The sequence below is a fragment of the Mobula hypostoma genome, chromosome 5 (genome assembly GCF_963921235.1).
Source record: "Mobula hypostoma chromosome 5, sMobHyp1.1, whole genome shotgun sequence".
NCBI classification, from domain to species: domain Eukaryota; kingdom Metazoa; phylum Chordata; class Chondrichthyes; order Myliobatiformes; family Myliobatidae; genus Mobula; species Mobula hypostoma.
The window spans coordinates 149,752,288-149,770,743 of record NC_086101.1 but is presented as its reverse complement, the minus strand read 5'-3'; the positions used below and the strand labels follow the sequence as shown (position 1 = coordinate 149,770,743).

At 42.1% G+C, this 18,456-nt stretch overlaps 1 protein-coding gene across 13 annotated transcripts in view; it reads right to left on the bottom strand.

The window, feature by feature from the left end:
• LOC134347072 (receptor-type tyrosine-protein phosphatase delta-like) overlaps positions 1-18,456 on the bottom strand; it is a 2,469,925-nt gene that overhangs the window by 41,783 nt on the left and 2,409,686 nt on the right. For all 13 annotated transcript variants that reach the window (XM_063049175.1, XM_063049163.1, XM_063049170.1 and 10 more), the window contains 2 exons: positions 16,551-16,670; positions 12,759-12,913 (listed from right to left, as the gene is read on the bottom strand). In XM_063049175.1, coding sequence (XP_062905245.1) covers positions 12,759-12,913; positions 16,551-16,670 — 275 coding nt within the window. The remainder of the gene's footprint in view (positions 1-12,758; positions 12,914-16,550; positions 16,671-18,456) is intronic.

Sequence of the window (18,456 nt, the reverse complement as noted above, 5' to 3'; positions counted from 1 at the left end):
GACTGAGAATATGGTACAGTGTTGAGATAGAGGATTGTCCATGAAGTTCAAAGTGGAATTGTGGCAAACTTGTCAAAATGTGAAATTTATTACATATGTTGTAGAACAAGTGTCAGATCAAAAAGTTCCGTTTTTAGCCAAGTTTCATTTCATTCAATCTGATTTCCATCATATTTGCAAATATTTAAACAAGACTTATCTTAGTTTAGCTTAATTTAATACTTCGAAGTCAGTCTAAGCATCCATCTTTTAAAAATACCCTAAGTAGTTTTAACTGATTGTAATCTAAACAGTAGAGATTAAGACAATTCCACAAGCCATGAGTTTTATCCTTATTACAATGGGTATATGTTTTGGGTGGGATTCCGACTGAGAGATGTCAGTCATAATCTCATGGATGGTAGCTTTCTGCAATTGGCTGTTCAGGCAAGCTCATACACCAAAATTCAAAAGCTGTAGTTCTTCTTGTACTGTGCAGGGTTCTGCTTGCAGGAGTACATCATTAGTAGGGTAATTCTAACCTGCTTTACGTGTCACAGGAGAGGATTGAGATTTCTCATTAAAGTATGACTGATGAAAGGAAAATCTAATGATTATCAGATTGATTCAGTGATTCTAAATGTGACTATGGCAACACAAGAATAAATTCTTATGAGCCAATCACTTTGTACAGGAGCCAGAAGCATTTCCTGTGATATGTTATTGACCTGAAATTCTAACACTGTTCCTCCCATTACAGATGCTGCCTGACCTTCTCAACATCTCCAGTGTTTTCCACTTTGACTTTAGCAATTCCAAACTTATCTGGTAGATATTTCTATCCCCTCCCGGACAGTGACCAATGCTCACCTCACCTCAGCTTTCCAAGGTGACCAGAGTCCAGTATAATAAATTAAATATATAAATTGTTGTCAGGTTTCACATTACACGATGAAGAACAGATCTCTTCTACCTCTCTGTGAACAAAATGTGATGTTTATTATTGTTTCCAACAGAATTGTAAATGTGCATTCAAGAATGTGTTTGTATACTGATGAAAGAAAGGCTCCTGGACTACAGTCAAGAAGGCCAGGATAAAAGTTTCCTTGTAGTTGTGTATATTTTCATCGCCTGTAGCAACAGATTGGAAACCGTGCCTGGGAAAATAAGAGCATGAGACTCACTCAGCTCATTCAGCAAGTTCTGTCATTGAGCGGCTGATTTGTCACCGACCTCTACGTTACCTTTTTGCTCTATTTTTATCATTATCTGTGCCGAACAAAATTCTATCAATTTCAGCTTTGAGAATTCACCTGATACATGCTCAGAGCAGTCTTGCACAATGCTTACAGGGCTAAAGATGAAAATTGAGTCCTACTTACAGTATAAATGATTTAAACTCCAAAGTAGCACATTGATTGTTGTCTGCTAAAGCTGCCAATTCAAGCAACACCATCCAAGTCTGAAGCAGAGTTCAAACAGTAAGCTTATCCAAAATTACATTTAGTTTACAGCCTGGCTGGAAGGTCCATTAAAAAAAATATACAGGGCTGTTACCATGGGAGGAGGAGGAGGAAAGAGAAGGCTCTCCATCTTGTGAACATCATTCCGAAGCCTTCAGCCATTGGAATGCTCTGATACTGAGCCCAGCATGAACCAAATGTTGATGAATTTAAATGTTTGTTCTTGTGTAGCCTGTGTAAGTTTAGCTTTCAATATAGCTAATGGGGTTGTTTGAAAAATGTATCAGTGTAGGAGGAATGAAAGCAAGCATTCCACATTTTTCAGGATGGTTGGAATACCTAATGGAAACAGTGAAATTCTAACTATCAGTCATGGAAGCCCTGCGGGTGCCCACAAAAGGTCCAAACATCAGGATGGTAGGGCATATGGAGTTTCAAATTATCATCTCATTGACTCAAAGACAGGTTGCCAATGCACTAACAGTATCCAGTGCCATTCTCTCATTCAACACAGACAAATTCCACAATGCAGTGAGCAGCCACTCACTCACTCACTCACCCACCAGTAAACTACCATTAACATAGTCTTCTCTCTGGATTTTCAGCCTTCGGAAACAAGCTTCGGAGGATGTTGTAATAGTTTGTAGGCAGCACAATTTACTCTTCACAATTGAGTCTTCCCTCATGGATGCATGCATCCAGCACAAAATAGAGCAAGTTCCCAAACTTTGTGCAGTGCTGCCCACGTACTTACGGCAAGTGCAATTTACCAAGATCACTTCATCACAGGGTTCACTGACAATGTGAACAGTGTTCCAGTAAAATCATCAGACCTCATAAATTAAATAGCTGGGACACTGCAATTAAAAAGCTTTTCATTAACTGTCTTGATGCAACGTCACTTGCATTTTAGTTGTTAAACCTGCACTGCACTTTCTTTGTAACTATATGCTATATTTAGCATTCTGTTTTGATGCAATTAGATGCTTCTGGCCTATTTGTTCTGTTACTAAGGTTTGTAAGTTTTTGACTACTACCTTGAGTCAGTTTGAACAGAGCTGGGTTTCAATATGGTGGAATGAAAGGTGAAAAAAGCAGCCTACATTGCGGTGAGAAAGGCAACAATATTTGGACAGGTACTTCAACAGGAAAGGTTACAAGGGATATGGGCCAAAAGTGGACAAGCATAGATGGGCTGAAGGGGCTGTTTCCTGTGCTGAGTTACTCTATGATTCTACGACTCTAATAAATAGCGGGCAAAATTTGCTTGGTAGCTGACAGGGCACAAGTTTTGTTTCCATCTGACCTGTGCCAGGGTTGCAAATGGACCTACAATAACTCTGATACAAGGAACGCTGAATAGATAAATACCATGTTGGTAAGAAATGTAACACAACACACACAATACTCTGTTCTGGACACTTCTATAAATATCGCCTCGCTCTGTATTCACAGCACAGTTATTATTTTACATGTAAATTACTTCCCATTTTCCGACCAGATTGCGGTGTTTTTTTTCCCTCTCTGACCGGTCATTCTAATTCAAACTCCATTAAAACCAGATTCAACCAGATTATATTTGACTGAAATTGGCAGAACCATGAAATCTTTGCTCAACTATAGTCAAAGCAAACAAGAGGTGGATTTGCAGAAATACCGAAACGTCTGTCAACATCAGTGCAGCAAGTTATGACAAACACTACCTGATTGCAATAGTAATTACCTCTGTTGCAATGAATGGCTAAACTATTGGAAGTGTGCAAATGAATACTTCCTTATCTATAGTTGACAGTCTCATTCCTTCTGTGACAATATGAAGTATATAATGGTTAGGACTGTACGGGGGGTGCAACTGCTCGAACCTCGGTCTCACAGCCCAGAAACCAAGATTCAATGTTGCCTGCGTGGAGTTTGAATGTTCTCCATGCAACAGTACGGGATTTCGCTGGGTGCTACATATTCAGGTCCTTTCACACTCAAAAGATGTGCTGGTCAGTAGATTAATTGGCCTGTCTAAATTGCTGCAGAATGTAGTAATTTTCCTGGAGTGCAGGAGAATGAGGAAAGTAGTGAGTGGTATAGATGGGGTAAATGCAAGCAGGCGCTATTTCCCACTGAGGTTGGGTGAGACTAGAACCAGTGGTCGTAGATTATGGGTGAAAGGTGAAATATTTAAGGGGAACATGAGGAGGTACTTCTTCTCTGGTGAGAGTATAGAACAAGTTGCCAATGGAAGTGGCAGATGTGGGTTCGATTTCAATACTTAAGAGAAGTTTGGATAAGTACATGGTTGGGAGGGGTATGGAGGACAACGGTTCAGGTGCAGGTCAGTGGGACGAGGGAGAATAACAGTTTGCCTTGGACTAGATGGGTCAAGGGGCCGTTTTTGTGCTGTAGAGCTCAATGACTCAAAGTAAGTGAGCGGTAGAATCTGGGGAATGTTGATGGGTGAAACAGAGACATTATAAAATTATGAGGTGTACTGACAGAGTAGAAATTTGAAGTAGTAGTTGAATTGAATTGACTTTATTTCTTACATCCTTCACATACATGAAGAGTAAAATTCTTTATGTTACATCTCTGTCCAAACGTGCAATGTGCAATCTTAGTAATTTATAATAAATAGAACAGTAAATGTAACATAGAAATACACACAAATCAGTGTGAATTAATCAGTTATGGCCTGGTGGAAGAAACTGTCCCGGAGTCTGTTGGTCCTGGCTTTAATGCTGCGGTACCGTTTCCTGGATGGTAGCAGCTGGAACAGTTTGTGGTTGGGGTGTCTCGGGTCTCCAATGGCCCTTTTTACACACCTGTCTCTGTAAGTGTCCTGAATAGTGGGAAGTTCACATCTACCGATGCACTGGGAAGTTCACATCTACAGATGCGCTGGGCTGTGCGCACCACTCTCTGCAGAGTCCTGCGATTGAGGGGAGTACAGTTCCCATACCAGGCAGTGATACACCTAGTCAAGGTGGTCTCAATTGTGCCCCTGTAGAAAGTCCTTAGGATTTGGGGACTCATGCCGAATTTCTTCAACCGCCTGAGGTGAAAGAGGCACTGTTGTACCTTTTAAACCACACAGCCGGTATGTACAGAGAACTTGAGGTCCTTGGTGATGTCAAAGAATGTCGAGGAACTTAAAGCAAGGTGAGGGAGGTAAGTGTAAAGGAGATGTGTGGAACAGGTTTTTTTTAAATACACAGACCGCGTTAGGTGTCTGAAACAGGCTACTGGGTGCGTGGAGGAACCAAGTGAAATGATGGCATTTAAGAGGCTGTTAGAGGGACACATGAAAACTGCATGGAATGGAGGGAAATGGATCATGTACAGACAGCATATGTTTTAACATCATATTCAATGCAGACATTGTGGGCCTGTTGCTGTATAGTCTGTGTTCTGTGTTCTGACTGATTCTTGGGAAAATTAGCAGGGAGTGGGATTGCACTATGAGATGGCAGATTTGCAATAGGCTGAGGTGTTCTGAAGTAAATACGATAAAACATAGACTTTACGACTCAAAGTATTAACAGATAAGAGCTGAGCTAACTTTGAGTCAAAACTTAAGAGATGAAAACATCAACAAAATGCTGGAGGAACTCAGAAGGCCAGGCAGTATCTATGGAGGGGGGGGTGGGGGTGGGGGGGGGGAATGTACAGTCAACGTTGTGGGATGAAACGCTGACTGTACTTTTTTCCATAGATGTTGCCTGGCCTGCTGAGTTCCACCAGCATTTTGCGTGTGTTGCTCGGATTTCCAACATCTGCAGATTTTCTCTTGTAGGTGGAAACATCAAGTTGATAATAGTGATAAATAGCGATAACTCTTTCACTTTCTTACTGTTGTGATAATGAACTACGGACTCTTTCAAAACAAAATCAACGAGATTGCCTGCCAGAATTCTTAGATTTCACCAAAACCTTTCCCAGACTACATTCTTTTTATGTTGCTTCTTAAATGCTGCATTTCTGAGTCTCTTTCACTCAGTTAAAGTTCCTAACATCAGATGATATTAAAAACATTGTACATAATGTTGAAACAGTGTCTCTTTGTACCATGTGTGCAGTTGCATTCTGTATTTCACAGAGATATAGCTGACATCAGTTATGCTGAATGCATTGGTAAGATCAGAGGGCTTCTTGATACACCAGATGGACTGGACTGTTAATTTGGAGAAGGCAAAAAGGTGGGGGTCTGTGTTTCATGATAACCTCTTTGTTTGGATGTAGTGGTCTTGTCGCACTCTTATTCCCCAACCTGAAAACATCTGTTGATTACGTGCCGGCTGTCTACTTACCAAGACAGTTCTCCTCCATCATCCTGACCGCAGTTTGCATATCGTCAAAGGTCGATGCTATACAGGCACTTGAGGTATTGACTGCTGCCATCAGCAAACAAGAAACAGCCTACCCTGATGCCTTTCAAGTCATTGTCAGGGACTTCAATCAGGCTTGTTTGAAGAGATCTCTGCCCAATTATCATCAACATGTCACCTGTAGCACACGAGGTCCCAACATACTTGACCACTGTTATACTATGACAGAGATTGCCTACCGTGCCATCCCTAGACTGTATTCCAAGAAATTTGATCATCTGGCTGTCCTTGTCCTATGGAAACACAGACAGAAGCTGAACAGCAAGGCTCCAGAGGTAAGGAAAACAAAGAGGTGGTCACAGGAGGTGGAGGAGTGGCTACAGGATTGCTTCGAGCTGCTGGACTATGCCGTGTTCAAGGACTCATCAGAGGGTCTGAACGAATACACCATGGATGCTGCAGACATTTTTTTTTAAAAAAACAGTAATAGACAAGTGTGTCACCACAAAATCATTCAGAGTCTTCTCCAACCAGAAGCCCTGGAGGAACCATGAGACCCAGCACCTGGTGAGGGCCAGATCAGTAGTGTTCAGGTCTGGTGATCAAGCAGCGTACAAGGAGGTCCAGGTACCACTTCCAGCAGAAAGCCATCTCCAGGTGCGAAGTGGCAATTCCAGACCAAACTTGAATCACTGAAGGATGCGCAACAGGGCTTAAAAGCTAAGTCCTCCTACAAGGTGAAACCAAGTGACGTAGGTGACAACAAGGTTTCACTCCCAGATCCGCTCACTGCCTTTTATGCTTGCTTTGACCGTCAAAACATGGAGGCACATTTATGAACTCCCTCATACCAAGATGACCCTGTGATTTCAGTCTCTGAGACTGATGTGAGAGCTTCCTTCAGGAGGGTGAACCCACGGAATCCATCTGGTCCCGACGGGATATCTGGCTGAGTACTTAAGGCTTGTGCTGACTACCTGGCTGGAGTTTTCACTGACATCTTTCACCTCTTGCTTTGGCAGTCTGAGGTACCCACCTCCTCAAGCAGCCAGTGCCTGAGAAGAACATGGTAACCTGCCTCAGTGACTATTGTCCAGTAGCACTTACATCCACTTTGATGAATTGCTTTGAGAGGCTGATGATGAAACTATCAACTCTTGCCTGTAAAGCAACTTGATCTGCTCCAATTAGCCACAACAGTAACAGGGCAACAGCAGATGGCATTTCATTGGCTTTTCATTCAACCTTGGAACATCTGGACAGTGAACGTGCTCTCCATTGACTACAGTTTGGCATTCAATACTACCATCAAAATTAATCAACAATCTTCAAGACCTAGACCTCAATACCGCCTTGTCCACTGGATCATTGATTTCCTCTCTTTCAGACACCAGTCACTATGATTGGCAACAACATCTCCTCCACAATATCAATCAGCACAGGTGCACCACAAGGCTGTGTGCTTAGCACCCTGCTCTACTCGTTTTATGACTGTGAGGCTAAGCAGAACTCCAATGCCATGTTTAAGTATATTGATGTCACCACTGCCATTGGCCAAATCAAAGGTGGTGATGAATCAGTATATAGAAATGTGTTTGAAATTTGCCTGAGTGGTGCCATAGCAACAGCCTTTCACTCAATGTCAGCAAGACCATGGGGCTGGTTATTGACTACAGAGGGAGGAAACTGGAGGTCCATGAGACAGTCATCACTGGGGAATCAGAGGTGGAGAGACCATATGACCAGAAGACATAGGAGCAGAATTAAGCCAGTCATCCCATCGAGTCTGCTCCGCCATTCCACCATGGCTGATTTATTACCCCACTCAGCTCCATTTTCTGCCTCCTCCCCATAACCTCTGACACCCTGATTAATCAAGAAGCTATCAACTTCCACCTTAAATTGACACAATGAAATGACTTGACCTGCACAGGTGTTTGTGGCAATGAATTCCACAGATTCACTATCCTCTTGCTGAAGAATTTTTTCTTCTTCTCTATTCTAAATGGATATCCTTCCTTTCTGAAGCTGTGCCCAGTGGTCCTAGATTCTCTCACTATAGGAAACATTCTCTCCACGTCCACTCTATCTTGGCTATCAAATATTCCCCATGTTAACCCTTTCATTCCTGGGATCATTCTTGTGAACCTCCTCTGGACCCTCTCCAATGCCAGCACAACTTTTCTTAGATAAGAGACCCAAAACTGCTCAGAATACTCCAAGTGTGGTCTGACCAATGCCTTATAAAGCCTCCAAATTACATCCTTGCATTTATATTGTAGTCCTCTCAAAATGAATGCTAACATTACATTTGTCTTCCTTACCACCAACTCAACCTGCAAGTTAACCTTTAGGGAATCCTGCACAAGGACTCCCAAGTCCCTCTGCACTTCCGATTTTTGAATTTTCTCCCCATTTATTAAATAGTCCTTCTACCAAAGTGCACGACCAAGCACTCCCCTACATTATATTCCATCTGCCACTTCCTTGCCCATTCTGATTGGAATTTCACTTTAAGATCATGTTGGTGAAGTACACTGACAACTCGCTGGCATCAAACAGAACTATAAACTAATTTATTCATCACACTTTTTTTTGGAAATGCTCACTGCAAACTGTAACTTCCCTTTTGGAGCTGAGCCTTTAAACTGCCTGTACGACCTGGGATTTTTATGGTGTGAGCTGAAGTCTCAAGGGTATAGGATGGTTGTGGCTGCAAGTACAGGCCAAACTGAGGCGGCAGGGCCCTGGCCCAGCAGCAGGTAATGAGCCAATGTTTGGCCATTGCCGGAGTGGACTTGGAGGCAATTCAAAGTGGCAGAACTGAGGCGAGCAGAGCCAAGATGATGGTCGGCTGACTTACGTGCTGGGTCCAGTCCCCAGAGTGTGTCAAAGCGACGAGGCCTGGGCCTGAGAGTGAGGAATAACCTGCCGTTTGGCCAATTTAAGTGCCAGGCCAGATCGGAAAGGTCATGTATGGGTAAAATCGAGGTGGTGAGGCCCAGGTCTAAGAGCATATGCAAGTGGCAGGGCCCGTGTCCAACAGCAAGCAACAACCCAAGGTTTGGCTGATTTAAGTGCTAGGCTATATTGAAAAGGTCAGAGTTTTGGGACCAGAGAAGAGGATCTCAGGCGTTCAGCTCACTGCTTCATGAGTTTAACTCATCTCTGTGCTGAGCTGAGGCTGTGGCCTGCAACTAACTTGGTTACAGTGATGACTGGCTTCACAGCTGTGGAGTCACCTTCGTGAACTTCAGTTCTGAATGTTATTTGCTTACTTTTATTGTTTGCATGATTGGTTTTCTTCTGCACAGAGGGTGTTTGACATTTTTCTTAAATGGGTTCTATTAGGTTTCTTTGTTTAGTGGCTGCCTGTAAGGAGATGAATCTCAAGGTTGTATATAGTATACATATTTTGATAATCAATAATTTGAATTTTGAACATTCTCCCAATCGGTCCTTCTGCAGACACCCTGCTTCCTCAACATAATCTGTCCCTCTATCTACCTTTGTATCATCTGTAAACTTGGTCACAAACCCTTCAATTCCTTCATCCAAAATATAGACATACAACGTGAAAAGACTTGGCCCCAACACTGACCCTTGCAGCACGCCATGAGTCACTGGCAGCCAACTAGAAAAGGCCCCCTTTACTCTGACTCTTTCCCTGCTACTAGCCAGCCAATCTTCTGTCCACACTAATACCTTTCCTGTAAGGACTCTAAGATGCCTCATGTGTAGTATCTTTTCAAAGGCCTTCTGTAAATCCAAATAAACAACATCCACTGACTCTCTTTGTCTGTGCTGCCTGTTATTTCCTCCAATTCCAACAGATTTGTCGGGGTCAGAAAATTTAAATTCCTCAGCCTTATCATTTCAGAGGATGTGTTCTGAGTACAGCACATAAGAGAAAAGAAAGAAAGCATGGCCGTTCCTCTGCTGTTTGCATGTCATCTAAAATTCAATGAATTTCTACGGATGTACGGTGGAGTACAAACCTACAAAAGATAGTGGATACAGCCCAGTCCATCACAGGTAAATCACTCCCCACATCGACATTGAACACATCTACATTGAATGCTGCCACAGGAAAGCAGTATCTTTCATCCATCCAGGCCATGCTCTCTTCTCACCGATGCCTTCAAGCATGAGGTATAGGAGCCTCAGGACCCACACCACCAGGTTCAGGAACAGTTATTACTCCCCAACCATCAGGCTCTTGAACCAGAGGGGATATCTTTTTCACTCACCCCAACACTGAACTGTTCACACAACACATTGACACTTTCAAGGATTCTTTATCTCATGTTCTTGACATTTATTGCTTAATTTTTTTCTTTTTATACTGTATATGCACAGATTGTTGTCTTTTGCACTTTGGTTGCTTGTCTTGCATTATTTCTATTGTGTTTCTTTGTATTTACTGTGAATGCCTGCAAGAAAATGAATTGCAGGGTTGTATTTATATGGTGACATACATGTACTTAATTAATAAATTTACTTTGAACTTTTGAGCTTGGTTTTGCTAACTATCAAGTGCTGTTGACAATGTCTGAAATGACTGATTTTACAATGGTAGGAGAGGTGTTTTGATAACTCTAAATAACTTTATTGATGAGACTAGAAAGCTTCCACACTGAAAAACACTATGCAGTTCCTCATGTTTATGCTGGATCACAGTCGAAGAAATCTATAAAGAATGCTGCTTCTCTTATTTCTCAACAGACTAGCTCTATATTATTTGGACATAATTACCTGACTCCAGCCTGAACTGGCTACATCATGCTTGAGATTAAGAGAGGGGGAAAAAAAGCACCATCTTGTTTAAAGTATCCATGTGTAGAATTCTGGTGAAGATATGGCCAAGATTGTGTGAAACACATTTGCTAGTAAAATAATGAAAAAATGGCAGTGTTGTTCAGTATATACTGTCGAATTAAAACTAATCAATCAGCTCCTAATCACTATTTCACAGAGGATATAAAAATGGGGAGAAATATGCCACTGTGAATCTCTCTCTAGGATTTAGCCATTAGCCATTGAATTAAAAGTCTGTATTTAATTCTTACTGTAGAGACTTGAGCCCAAATATCTTGGCTAATATTCTAGTGCATGCTAAACGAATACTGCACTGTTGGAATTGGTTCCCTTAAATCAATGTTGTGCTGTGGGTCAGACTAAGTTCTGAGATGGAGGTATGAGCCCCAGGATAATATGAAAGTTATTGGGGATATTTTGACTAATATCTTTCCCTGAAACAAAATAACAAGGAAAGATTACCTTGACATCACATTGCTGTGTACATAGAAACTGATTGTGCATGAACTTGGTTGTCATATTTTTACATTATAGGAGCATGCACTTCAAAACTTTATTGACTTAAATGTTTTGGCACTTGCTAAGTTTATGAAAGGAAATATATAAGCGCAAGTCTTCTTTGTTCTTTTAATTGGTTAATTCCTACTCTTCTTCCTCCCCAAGTATACCACAGGTTGTAATTTAGATTATTCCTAAACTGAATTCCAAAATGAAAGAGAGCTAAATAATTTGGTTGTGAATGAACCATAGTCACGCTACACAGTGAGTCCATGCCAATAATCAATTACCCATTTGCTCTAAGCATCAATCCCATTTCAGTTGTTCCAATTTCCCATGAGCACTCCACACTATCTATCCATCTATCTATCTATATATATACGCGCGCGCGCGTGTGGGTGTGCGCGCACGCGCATGTGTCACCATTTTCTTGTGGGCATGCACAGTAAATCCAAGAAACAATAGAATCAGTGAAAGACCACACCCAACAGGAGAGCAAACAACCAGTTTCCAGTTTGCAATAAACAACAAACAGTGCAAATACAAAAGAGAATAGAATAATAATAATATAGAGGAAACCGGAACACCTGAAGGAACACACAGTCACAGGGAGAACATGCAAACTCCACACAGAAAGCACAGAGCTCAGGATAAAACATGGGATGCTGGAACTGAAAGGCTATGGCTCGACAGCTCTGGCACTGTGCTACCTTGTCAAGAGTGGAAGACAAACTGCTTCCACCATTTGGAAAAACTGTTCCATTGATGGACCACTCTGTCATGACATGATTGTTTCTACTCACTATATTGCACTGAAATCTTGAAAATGTCTGAAGTCTCTCAAAGGATGACAATAAATTCACAGAGAAACATTAAAATTGACAGAAATCCTCGAAACTAAATCTCCATGGCATTAGAATTAAAAGCACAATGAGAACCATTCTTCCAGCATCTCAACAGAATAGGAAATAGGCAGTAAGAAACAATCAGTGCACCTTTTCTCTGGCTGCACAATGCGTCCTCAAATCAAGTGTTCGTCGGGCTACAGTGTTTCAACGATTTAATGTGCCTAAACGAGCACTAATCAATTCCAATGCACCTGTCTCTTTGTTTATCCACTGGGTATGGATTATATTTTCTGCTTAACAGTAGAAAAGAAATTCAAACAGTGTGCTTGCTGTTAGCATCTTTTAGCTGATTTCATCACATTATGTTTTAAACATGATAATCAACAGTCTGACAGAAGAAAGAACATAGAAGAGTACAGTGCAGAAACAGGCCCTTCAGCCCACAAAGCCAATTAAGCTGATGACTCCTACATTAAACTGATCTCCACTGCCTGCACATGGTTTGTATCCCTCCATTTTCTGCATAATCTTGTATCTATCAATGAGCCTCTTAAATGGCTCAGTTGCCTTCTACACCATCCCAGGCAGAAAAATCAGGCATCTGTCAGTCTCTGTGTAAAAAAAAATCATGCCCTGAGCATCTCCTTTGAACTTTCCCCCTCTCCCCCTCTGTATGTATGTCCACCTCAGGAAAAAGAAACCGGGCTGTCCACTCCATCTCTCATAGCTCTGTAAACTTCTGCCAGGTGTTCCCTCAGCTTCTGGACAGTTCTTCTTTTAAAGAAATCAACCCTTTGCAGCATTATTACAGTGTCTAAGTTATAGGTATTACCCACCTGCAATGTACCACCATGGGGCCAGCATCTGGAGGGTTGCAAGCTTTCACTCGCCGTAGGAAGGCTAGGAATGGCGTGGGGTGCTCTGGAACCCCGTGATCAGGCCACGCAGTGAATTGGAATTGTCTCACCTCCCTCTTTTCACTGGAGCCAATCTGTTGGGGCAAGGTGGATTCATTTACAAACTGACCACCACGTTGGCAACAAATTATAAAGGTTTAATTCAGGCGGGATGGTAGATAGTATTTTCTAGTCTCATGTACACTATAACTTCCCATCACATTTGTTGGCTTCATTTATGAAGCTTAGTCTTGCCTTCCAGATTTAACACCCACAAATCCAAGTTAAACAGAGGAAGTGTGGACACCTGATCCACAGATGTAAGGCTGCAGCAAGTCTCTTCACATAATGAACTAAATGTGTGTGTAACCATGATTGCTTGCAGAAGAATGTAACAAGATATGCACGTTGCAGTGTGATACTTTGCATGTGATTCAGAGGGAAAAGACCTTCCTTCAACATCACCTCCGACAACAGGGCAATCATGTCTCATGAAAAGAAGTGTACTATTGGGCACACTGTATCAAAGGAAAGATATACCAGCCCTGGAGAAGATCCAGAAGAGGCTAACAAGAATGATCCAGACTTGATGTATGAAGAGCCTTTAATGGCTCTAGGCCTGTTCTCAATGGAGCTCAGAAGAATGTGTGTGTGTGTTGAGGGATGGGGGTGGGGGCAGTAATCTCATTGAAATCTATCAGATACTGAAAGGTGTAGATAGCGTGAACACGGAGCAGACGTTCCCATTAGTAAACAGTCTAGGATCCAATGGTACAGCATCAAAATAACAAGGTGTCCCTTCATAAATGAGATAACGAGGATATTTTTCAGCCAGAGGGTGGTAAATTAAACAAATCTTAATAGGTCAACACACAGAAAATGCTGGAGGAACTCAACAGGTCTGGCTGCTTCTATGGGAAAGAATAAATAGTCAACGTTTCAGGTCAAGACCCTTCATCAGGACTGAAAGGAAACAGGGAAGAAGCAAGATTAAGAGGTGGGGAGAGGGGAAGGAGCACAAGCTAGGTGAAGCCAGGTGGGTGAGGGAGGGGGAAGTGAGAAGCTGGGCGGTGATAGGTGGAAATGATAAAGAGCCGAAGAAGAAAGAATCTGATTGGAGAGTAGATCACTGGGCCATGCTGGAATGGGAAGGAGGAGAAGTCCTGGGTGGAGGTGTTAGGTAGGTGAGAAAAGAAGAGGTAAGAAGGGAGACAGGGGTGGGGAGGGAGGGGGAAATTATTGAAACTTAGAGAAATTGATGTTCATGCCATCAGGTTAGAAGCTACCCAGATGGAACATAAGGAGTTGCTCCTCCAACCTGAGAATGGCCACATCATAGACGTAGAGGAGACAATGAACACAGACATGTTGGAATGGGAATGGGGATGGGGATCAGGAATAGAATGGTTGGCCACCAGGAAATCCTGTTTGTGCAGATGGAACGAAGATGCTTGACAAAGCGGTCCCCAATTTATGTTGGTTCTCACTGATGTAGAGGAGGCCGCATCAGAAGCACTGCCAACAGTAGACAACCTCAACAGTTTTGCAGATGAAGTGTTGTTTGATCTGGTATGACTCTCTGGAACCCTCCTGAATGGAAATGAGGGAGGAGGTGAAGGGGCAGGTGTAACACTTCTTCCGCTTGCAGGGATAAGTGCCAGGAGGGAGATTAGTGGGGAGTGATGAATCAACAAGGGAATCATGAAGACAGCCATATCTGCACGAAGTGGGGGGAGAGGTAAAGATGTTAGGTGGTAGGATCCTGTTGAAGATGGTGGAAGTTGTGGAGAGTGATGTGCTGGATGCAGAGGCTCATGGGAGTGGTAGACAAGGACAAGAGGGTCTCTATCCCTGTTTAGGCAGTGGGAAGATGGGGCGAGGGCAGATGTCCAGGAACTAGAGGAGATGCGGGTGACGGCAGCATTAATTGTGGAAGAAGGGAAGCCCCATTCTTTGAAGAGTGTGGCATGTGGCCAAGTGGTTAGGGCATTGGGCTCACGATCTGAAGGTCGTAGGTTCGAGTCTCGGCCAAGGCAGCATGTTGTGTCTTTGAGCAAAGCACTTAACCACACACTACTCCAGTCCATCCAGCTGAAAATGGGTACCAGCAACCATTCCGCTTGCCTTATTCAGTTCCTCTAGCTTATGGACTTATGGGTCTTTAAGGAGAAACACAGGAGAATGAGGGTTTAAACCCTTTTTGTGAGCCCAAGCAAGACACAAGTTATTCAATAAGTGCATTGGTCTAGATCTCCTATGAGAAGGCTGATATGGTACATTTTTGAAGAATTATTAGTGAGGCTGAATCTACCATTTGCTGTTAAGTGCATTCCTTCCATACCATACTTTGCCAGCTGCTGCCGTGCTGTTTAGTGTGGAACCATCACTAAACAGGCAAGCTTGCTCATCAAAACCAAAAGCTGAAGTAGCTTTGGCAGCAGACAGTGCTTCTCACGCCCACACTATGATGGATTCACATCATGGAAGTACAGCAAAATGCAAGTTGCTGGAGGCAAGGGATGACCCATGTTTTGGGTTGAGATCCTGAATCAAGACTGACAGTGTAGAGGGGAGATGGCTGGTACACAGAAGTGAGAGAAAGGGGTATGTGAAGGTGGAATCAGGTGAGATTGGAGATGCTGGGCCAATGGAGCCAGGAGCAGGAAGGAGTGCAGGGAAGGGGAGGTTACAGACACACTTGAAAAGCGAGGCGTGGGGTTGTGTGTGAGAGAGAGAGAGAGAGAGAGAGAGAAGGAAGATATTGTCACATAGTGGAGATGGTAGAGGAAAAACCATTGGGAGAAGGGGTTAATGAATTGCACATACCTTAGTTCCTGCTGTAATATTAATATGCATCTTTTGACTTAACATTTGCCATATCAGCAGAGGTCATCCACATAACAAACATGGAAAAGTACCTACCCCCTTGCATGTCATTCAACTTCTACTCTCAGAGTTAAACATGCCAAGACTACAATAAAGCTCTTCATGGCACGTATGAAGTAACAATACCTGGAGTTGAAATGTTTGTTTAATATATCAGTGTGAAAACAAAAATCAAGACATCCTGTAGTGAACATAAGCCAATACAGGTCATCCTCAGCTTGTGAGTGCATGAACAGCCCATATATAACAACTTGTCCCTGTTTTGTTTGGATGTACCAGTGTTAACTTACAATAGTTAACTGGTTAGTTTTAGAAAACAGGAACTGGGGAGTTCATGGCTCTACATCTAACCCGTTCCTGTCAACAAGATACAAAAAGTGACCTCAAAGTTCTTTTATCATAGACAACGTATGCTGCCTGACCCACCTAATTCATCTTTGAATATAATCCTGCAAACCCTCTCATTCCATCATACTGTAGAAACTGCAAATAAGCAGAATCCTTAAATCCAGTACATGTCACATTCCAGGGCTTGACCACCATATTCTTGGCATGAACTGAGTTTTAAACTTTAATCTATGGTTATGATGACTATGGTTATGATGACTATAGTTCTTCTCTGTTCCCTTTCAAGTAGAAAGGTCAACATGGATTCCAGCTAATGTTCAGCTCTAAGAAACTTCTTGTAAAGTGTAGGCTGTCTTCAACGATTCATGACAAGAACATCTGGATCAGTAGCTCTGTTCACTGCGCCAGAACAGGATCAAACCGGGTTATAAATGTTACAGCAGCAAAAAAAATTTTCAACATACTTGGAAAAAATCTTTAACAGAGTTAAAGTTATACCTTGTCTAATGTTAATGTTCTAACACAATAGGTTGCCAATTCAACTGTATCCTGCAGAGTGACTTGGATTAATCCCAAGGTTTCTGTACCCCTGGAAGGCCAGTACTGGTCACATTTCACCTGCCAAGACAGAAAAAAAAATTAACTGGTTTTAAAATAATATGCTCTGCTCATCAATACTTTGTTAATTTGCTGCTTGTTATTAATCTAGTTATGGTGATAATATTGAATTCCTTGAATTTATTATGAAGTCAATAATTTCACTGCACTGAAACTGGTCCCAGAAGAAAATTTGCATTGTTGGTAAAAATCATTCAATATTCAAGGGCTTTCCAATCTGACTGACTTTTGGGGATTGACAATGCTTAATAGAAAAAAACAATTCCCTTGGTCAATTGTTATCTTTTCCAATGGGAAAGGGCATTTTGTATGTAGTGCTGCAAGTAATGGAAGGTTTGATTAAATAAAGGCCGAGGTAATATTTCCACCCATTTAGCAGCTGTTGACATTTATTCCATTTATCAGAGAAGGGCTTTGGGAGTCTTTGCAACATAGGACCTGAAAATGCATTTTAATTTTGATTTCAATTGGTCCTGCAGCCAAAGCAGTAGCTACAGAAGACCAAAGACATCCACCAGGAGATTTAATGCTGTAAAGCAATAAAACATGAAAACTTTCAAGGGGGGTAAACACTTTTATAGGCACTGTACCTCAAATTTACACAAAGCAAACTTTGCATAAAACATGGAAATAAAAAATACTGCAGATGCTATAAATCTAAAGCAAAAAATGAAAAATGCTAAAAGATCTCTTGTGTCTTATTAAACAAGAACAGTTTAATAATCGAGGGCATGGACTTAGGATGAGGGGGTAAGTTCAAAGAGAATGTGCGGGGAGAATGGTGAGTGCCTGGAGTGCACTGCCAGGGGTTGTCATGGAGTTAAATACGATAAAGATGTTTAAGAGGTTTTAGATAGGCACATGAATGTGCATAGAATGAAGAGATATTGCCATTCTGTAGAAAGAATTAACTTAATTAGACATTTAATTTCTAAAAGATTGGATCGAGTGCTTTCCCGGTGTACATGATCTTCTTGGGCTTCCAGTTGGGTACAGGTATCAATTCTAACCAATGTTTCGATGACAAACTCAGCCATCTATGCTGTCCAGGCATGTCTAGTCCTGTGGTATAGATACCGGGATCATCAGTACCTCCTGACAGGTTAGTCTGTTCCACTGGTTTCCTCTGTCCCCCCTTGTTTACAATTAAATTATAATTCTTACTTTGAGCAAGACCTTTACCTTTGTTAAAACTCTTATTCTTTAGGTTTTACTTCAATTGCTTCCTTCACCAGGGGGCCCCAAAACCCATTGGCATGGCACAGTAGCTTTGTGCTGTCGAAGTCAATCCTATGGCCCCTGTGAATGCAATGTTCTGCTACCCCCGAATATGGTGGGACAAAGGAAACCTGGTTGGATGAGATCTAACCAAATAGGTAGGACAGATGGCGGGGTGTGTACACCACCGGACGGCATGCCCAGGTGTCATCCCTGATGAAGGTGGCAGAGTTTGTTACTGAAACATCGGTAAAATTGATAGCTGCAAGCCTGAGAAGAGCTAATTTGTTTAATTTCTAGTATAATTAGTACAGAACAACATCATGGGCCAAAGGGTCTGTTCCTGTGCTGTACCCATCTATTTAAGTCAGTCAGCATTTGTGGAAAAACAGTCACTGCTTTGGTCTGTGCCCACATTAGATAGTCTCCTTTGCTAAACCAGTTTCTAGCTGTAAATATTTACTCCCAGATCTCTTCACATATTTCCGTACTACAAAATAGATTCAACCTCAAAATGTTTTCTGGAAATTGCATTGCTATTTTACAAAACTTGCACATAAGGCAATTC